The sequence below is a fragment of the Papio anubis genome, chromosome 15 (genome assembly GCF_008728515.1).
Source record: "Papio anubis isolate 15944 chromosome 15, Panubis1.0, whole genome shotgun sequence".
Classification (NCBI taxonomy): Eukaryota; Metazoa; Chordata; class Mammalia; order Primates; family Cercopithecidae; genus Papio; species Papio anubis.
Window position 1 is genome coordinate 24,710,068 of NC_044990.1, and position 7,500 is coordinate 24,717,567.

General features: G+C 37.4%; 1 protein-coding gene across 6 annotated transcripts in view; it reads left to right on the forward strand.

Annotated features, from left to right (window-relative positions):
* Positions 1-3,940, forward strand: part of LRRC63 (leucine rich repeat containing 63) — a 65,882-nt gene extending 61,942 nt beyond the window's left edge. For all 6 annotated transcript variants that reach the window (XM_017951227.3, XM_017951224.3, XM_017951225.3 and 3 more), the window contains one exon: positions 3,725-3,940. In XM_017951227.3, the coding sequence (XP_017806716.2) occupies positions 3,725-3,938 (214 nt within the window). In that variant the 3' untranslated portion in view covers positions 3,939-3,940. The remainder of the gene's footprint in view (positions 1-3,724) is intronic.
* The last annotated feature ends 3,560 nt before the right edge of the window (positions 3,941-7,500 follow it).

Consider the following 7,500-nt stretch of genomic DNA (forward strand, 5'->3'; position numbering starts at 1 on the left):
GAAGGGTCTTGAAGGACCAGTAAAATTTGGAACTATGTCTTGTGTTCAAGGGACCTTCCAGAAAGAGGAAACAAAATGGGAAAAGAGGGATGTGGACAAAGAGAAAAATGAATATTTAGCCAGAACAAAACATCCATAAAGAGTAGTGGGCCGGGCACGGTGGCTCACACCTGTAATCCTAGCACTTTGGGAGGCTGAGGTGGGCAGATCATGAGGTCAGGAGATCGAGACCATCCTGGCAAATGTGGTAAACCCCGTCTCCACTAAAAATACAAAAAATTAGCCTGGCGTGGTGGCACGCGCCTGCAGTCCCAGCTACTCCGGAGGCTAAGGCAGGAGAATCACTTGAACCCAGGAGGCAGAGGTTGCAGTGAGCAGAGATTGTGCCACTGCACTTCAGCCTGGGCAACAGAGTAAGAATCTGCCTCAAAAAAAAAAAAAAAAAAAAAAAAAGAGTAGTGGTGGCCAGGCATGGTGGCTCACACCTGTAATCCCAACACTTTGGGAGGTGGAGGCAGGTTGATCACCTGAGGTCAGGAGTTCAAGAACAGCCTGGCCAACATGGCAAAACCCTGTCTCTACTGAAAATACAGAAGTTAGCTGGGCGTGGTGGCACATGCCTGTAATCCCAGCTACTTGGGAGGCTGAGACAGGAGAATCACTTGAACCCAGCAGGCAGAGGTTGCAGTGAGCTGAGATCATGCCACTGGACTCCAGCCTGGGCGACAGAGCAAGACTCCATTTCAAAAAAAAAAAGACGAAGAAATAAAAAAGGGAAGAAATAAACAGAGTTAGCTAGCTGTCCATTAGAGATCACTGAATGCATTGGAAGTTTCTTCTTCAGGCCTTGAGAGTCACTGAGTCCAAATAGTACAAATAGACCTGGCAGTATGTCAAAGATGGACTAGTGCAGGGCAAGCTGGGTGGAGGTCAGTTAAAACACTCATGTCCATAACAGGTAAGGAGGGACTGATCCAGAGTAACAAGCAGGAGTATGAACAGGTGGGAAATGCAACAAGACAAATTATGGAGGTAAAATTAACATACCTAGGTATGTGGGCCAAGTGAGAAAGGGAGGATGAAAAATGACTACGGGTTCAACCTCATCATAGACGACTGTGATATTAGTAAAAATAAGAACAGTGAGGGAGGGATTTGTCACCCAACCACTGTCATCCTCCAATGTCTACCCTTGGCTTTAATACTGAATTTCTAACTACTGAAAATTTCGGTACTGTCCTACTTTTGCTGAGTTCTTTGGATTGCGGCTCAGCTGTGGGCTTGCACTAAAGTCACTCTAAGCTCAGCTACTGCTCTCACTTCAATGGCTGCCCTCTCAATTAGCAGCTATGTATGTCATTTTTGTCCTGTACAACTTATCATTGCTGTCTGCCTCTCTCTCTCTCTCTACCCACATTGTATCACCTCAGACAGAGAATCCACTTCCATTAAGAGTGGGGTCAGAAGACTCATGTTCCATAGAAGTTTACCTTGACTTCCTAGTGCATTAGGATGATAGAAATTTTTGTTTGTTTTTATTTTTTCTTTTATTTTTAGCTGGCACATAATTATACATATTTATAACATACAGGGTGATATTTCAATACTTGTATTTAGTATGTGATGTTAAATCAGCTTAATATATCTATCACCTTATTTATTATTTGTGTTGTTAACATTTAAAATCTTCTAGCTTTTTGAAAATACACAGTAAATTGTTAACTATATTCACCTACAGTGCTATAGAACACTAAAACTCCTATCTACCTGTGACTTTTTTCCATTTTTAACCTCTCCTATCCTCCTCTTCCTCTTACCCTTCCCAGCCTCTAATAACCACAATTCTACTGTACTTCCATGAGCTCAATTTGTGTTTAGTTTCCACATGTGAGTGCCTTTCTGTGCCTAACTTACTTCACTTAACATAGTGTCCTCTAGGATCATCCCTGTTGCCACAAGCGACAAGCTTTTATTCTTTTTAAAGCCGAATAGTATTCCAGTGTATGTATATACCACATTTTCTTTATCCATTCATCTGTTGGTAAACATTAAGATCAATTCCGTATCTTGGCGATTGTGAATAGTGCTGCAATAAATATGGGGGTGCAGATGTCCCTTCAATATACTGATCTCCTTTGCTTTGGATAAATACCCAGTAATGAGATTGCTGGATAGTAAGTTAGTTTTATTTTTAGTTTTTTGAGAAACCTCCATACTCCATTATGATGGCTGTACTAATTTACATTTACCACTGAAAGTGTGTGAAAGTTGCTTCTTTTCTGCATCTTTACCAGCATTTTTTACTTTTTATCATTTTGATAATAGCCATTCCCACTGGGGTAAGATATCTTGTTATGGTTTTTATTTGCATTTCCCTAAATATTCGTGATGAGCATTTTTTCATATACTTATTGGCCAATTTATTATGTCTTCTTTTGAAAATATCCATTCTTTGATAATTTTAAAATCAGATTTTTTTTTCTGCTGTTGAATTAAGTTCCTCATATATTCATTAGTGCCTTGTCAGATGAATACTTTGCAAATATTTACTCCCATTCCGTAGGTTGTTGATTCTGTTGATTTTTCCTTAGTAGTGCAGAAGGTGTTTAATTTGAGATTAGTCCCATTTGTCTATTTTTATTTTTGTTGCTTAAGCTTTTCAAGTCTTAACCATAAAATCTTTGCCTAGGTCAATGTCCTGAAGCATTTCCCCTATGTTTTCTTCTAATGGTTTTATAGTTTGTTTAAATACTTAAACATATTCTTATAATCTAATGGTTGTGAAATGGTATTTCTTTGCTAATTTATTTTGTATTTCCCGATTACTAGGGAGATTGAGAAGCTTTACCTATGTTCTCTTGACATTCATTTTTTTCTTCTTCTGTGAATAGTCCATTCCTGTACTAATGTTTTTTTTTTTTTTTTTTTTTTTTTTTTTTTTTTTTTTTTTTTGAGACGGAGTCTTGCTCTGTCGCCCAGGCTGGAGTGCAGTGGCCGGATCTCAGCTCACTGCAAGCTCCGCCTCCCGGGTTCCAGCCATTCTCCTGCCTCAGCCTCCCGAGTAGCTGGGACTACAGGCGCCCACAACCGCGCCCAGCTAATTTTTTGTATTTTTAGTAGAGAAGAGGTTTCACCGTGGTCTCGATCTCCTGACCTTGTGATCCGCCCGCCTCGGCCTCCCAAAGTGCTGGGATTACAGGCGTGAGCCACCGCGCCCGGCCTCCTGTACTAATGTTAATGTATTAATAGATTAATATTTTGTAACTGATTTCTAACCATTTAAAAATACATTATGGACTCTAATTCCATGCCGGGTTACGATAATACCTTTTTTAAAAAATGATATATTTATTTCGTATCATAAAAATTACATGTTTATTATAAAAAATTAGAAAATAAACACATTATTAAGAAACGTAAAATCCCCTGTGATCACATTTCCCAAGAATAATAACTATTTTCAATTTGGGATCTATCATTAGAGTTTTTTCTTGTTATGCATATATACTTTTTTGTTTTAAAAAGCTAGGATTGTATTATAAATATATCTACTGTATTGTTTAGGTCTTTTAGCATTTAGTCTTTCACTTAAGGGGTAGCACTTATCTAGGTGGTAAGCTCAATGAAGATAAGGGCTGTATTTTATACTGTTTAGAGTCTTGCATAGCACAGAGTCTTTAGTAAAAATGTATTAAATATTGACTTGCTGTTTCCTACATTTCAGCACATCCAGGTGTGAATGGTGTCATGGTCCCAAGTTTGGTGAAGGTTTTCGTGTCATCCGATCCTGTGATATTTTTGGAGCATCACAGCTTCCAGTTATGTTTCATGTCTGTTCTTCTTCTTGCTATAGAAGAATAAAGGAAAGCAGTTTTATTTTAGATGGTAGTCCTAGTAGAAGAATAGCTCTAGATGTGGAGTTGTCAAAAGAATTATAGTACAACGATTTATCTCATATATATATAAACTTCACTGGCTTTTACTACATATATGTCTACATATAGTAATCCGTCTCTTTGAAAGTAGAGGTTCTGTTTGGAAGATATAAGTGTCTTCTCATACGAATTATCTTTGTAATTCTAACTCCTTATAAAAGTTTGTGATTGTTAGGGAATTGTTGCAGAATAATTACTCAAGGAGGATTAGTAAAGCCTTTAGATTTGAATACAGATCTAGAAAATTTCTTTCAGAGCCTGTTTACTATAAAAGGAAAAATGTTAGAATCCTTTGCAAAATGGGTTATATCTTACAACTGGTCTTTTCATGCATCCATACTAAGTGACGAGATAGCATTGCAGAGCCATCAGTGGGGTTTGTGCTGCATACAGCTTCAACGTCACACATCCAAGTGCTCAATACTTGTGCATTTCTGCGGAAATCTGACCAGTGCCTACCATCTCAATTTTAGATTGTTTGGGGGAATAAACGATTAATTCTATCCCCAATTGTTTGTTTAAATTAATTTCCCAGGTTCTTAGAGAACTGGTACAGTCTTTAATTGCTACCTTGAACTTCATTTCCTAAAGCTGAGAAACTGGACATTAGCCTGATTCCGTAGGCTAGCACCAGCATCTACCAAGGCCTACAGTGATAGCCTGACAGGAAAACAAAATATAACTTACAAAATAACATTGCAAAGCAGCATTTGCATGCAGTGAAACTTCCTTTAAGAATTAACGTTTGGTAAGAGAAAGATAAAAGGGCATTTTGATATACAAATAACTTTACAATGGCATAGAATTATTTCATGTATCTTTTACACGCAGTTCACTTAAATCTCAAATATCATTGCTAATTAAATTTCGTGATATGAAATGATTTAAATTTACACAGCTATCTTATCATTAATGTCAGAAAAATACATTATGTCATGTTCGTGTGTATCTTTTAGTGATATCATTTAAATAAAGATAAATCAGGCAAAATAATTTTTCTATAAATTTTCAATAATTTATATATATAATTTTATATATAAATTTTTATATATAAATATATATAATATATATATAATTTTAAAAATATATTTATATATTTATATATTTTTATATATTTATATATTTATATATATTTAATATAATTTTTATAATATATATAATTTTATATATATAAATAATTTATATATAAATTTATAATTTCTATAATTTTTCAATACATTGCGAAGCTTACACGTTTTTCCTTGAGACTTTGTTTCATTTTTCAGCAGAATCAGGTAAACTTCTCTTTGCTTGATAAATATACACTGTATTCTCCAGTGTAAGAATAAAATTATTTATAATGAAAGAAGTAACTACCATATTACACATGTATACAGAAAGGGATATTTATAGTATGATAAATTAATTCATTAAAACATAATATACTCATAATTAGAAAACAAGATGAAGAAAATAATACTAACTCCCTGTGGCATATAGCTTATTAATACCCTTGTTCCTCAAATATTTCTTGGGGAAGAAATATGTTTATTTATTTATTCAAAACATGTTGGGTTTTGGTTTTCGAGTAGTTTCACATTGAAATAGGAAATAAAAAAGAATAGCTTTCAAGGGAAATGACAAATTCTGAGGGATGTTTCACAACTAAATATACCTAGATACTTAGACAAATATGAAATATACTTAGAACCCAATCTCTTCATGCTTAGTATAAACCTTGAATCTGAGTGATCTCTTATAGATCTTCCAAAAAAAGTAACTTACAGTATTTTTTAATGAAAGTAAGACATATTTTTTATAGTGTAGCAGGACGAGCCACAGACAAAACTCAGACACCAATCACCTCGCTTCTGGATCAGTGAACCAAGAAATGTAGCAGGAGGAGGTGCAGACAGAACTCCTCAGACAATGAAATAAAGAAGGAAGGGGGTTTCTTCGGCCGGGGGCATCAGCAAGACTTCTGTCTCAAGAGCCCAGCTCCCCGAGTGAGCAATTCCTGTCCCTTTTAAGGGCTCACAACTCTAAGGGGGTGCACGTGAGAGGGTCGTGATTGAGCAAGCAGGGGGTATGTGACTGGGGGCTGCATGTGCCGGTAATTAGATCGGAACAAAACAAGATAGGGATTTTCACAGTGCATTTCTATACAATGTCTGTAATCTGTAGATAACAGAATCAATTAGGTCAGGGGTCGATCTTTAACTACCAGGCCCAGGGTGCGGCGCCGGGCTGTCTGCCTGTGGATTTCATTTCTGCCTTTTAGTTTTTACTGCTTTCTTTGGAGGCAGAAATTGGGCATAAAACAATATGAGGGGTGGTCTCCTCCCTTAATAGAAATATTAGAAAATACAGGGCCGGGCGCGGTGGCTCAAGCCTGTAATCCCAGCACTTTGGGAGGCCGAGACGGGCGGATCACGAGGTCAGGAGATCGAGACCATCCTGGCTAACACCGTGAAACCCCGTCTCTACTAAAAATACAAAAAACTAGCCGGGCGAGGTGGCGGGCGCCTGTAGTCCCAGCTACTTGGGAGGCTGAGGCAGGAGAATGGCGTAAACCCGGGAGGCGGAGCTTGCAGTGAGCTGAGATCCGGCCACTGCACTCCAGCCCGGGCTACCGAGCAAGACTCCGCCTCAAAAAAAAAAAAAAAAAGAAATATTAGAAAATACAACTAAACCTAAGAAGAAAACAAAATCCTCCTTGTAATGCCTCTGTAACTCAGGTTCAGTCATCCACTGCTTGCAGAGTCTGAATAACAAGAGCAAGGTCTGGTGGGAAAAAAAAAAAAGTGACTTAATTCAAGAGCTACCCGAGGGGAAGTAGTACAGGTTCCTGCCTTGCGATACCACTTCAGCCTTCAGGGCAGAAGACAAGGGCTTTTAAAGCGGGGTGGGGAGGAGGGGAGGAGGTGTGGGGTCTGTGTGACTTGCTTCAGATGTCTTATCTATCATGTGGTCTGGCTGGCGCCATGGCAGGCAGCTATGTTGTAAATTGAGGCAATCTCCTAGTGGGTGAGAGTTCCAGAGGGGCCTGATTTGCTTCATGTTTTGGTCTCTGGAGCTTCTAAGTAAACACATAGATAAGCTTGCTGCACCTGATGGGATGGAGAGAAGGTAAAGGTTATAATTGCATTCCTAAAGAGCTAAGTAGGAACTAGAGGAAAAGGAAAAAGAAAAAAAAATCATTTTTTCCTTTTAAAAATGGGGTACTCGGCTACACCACCACCCAATGAAAGCCAGAGATAATCATCTCAACATGTGTATGTGTGTATACACACATTTATATAATGTATTGCTCTTTTTTAAAAATTGGGATTATCTGCCTCACACCACACCAAAGATTAATTTCCAATTTTAGACCTAAAGGTCTAAGTTGAAAGCATGAAAATATATAACTATGGTCTTTAAAAAATCAGATTTAGATTTTTTTTAAAGTGGGTAATGAAACCTCAAAGAAAAGATGAACAAATTTACCATGTAAAAATTTTTTAAATGTCTGTCAAGCAAAAATAACCAAAAATATAGAGAAGCAGCACACTGGGGAAAATATCTATAGTATATATGACCAGCA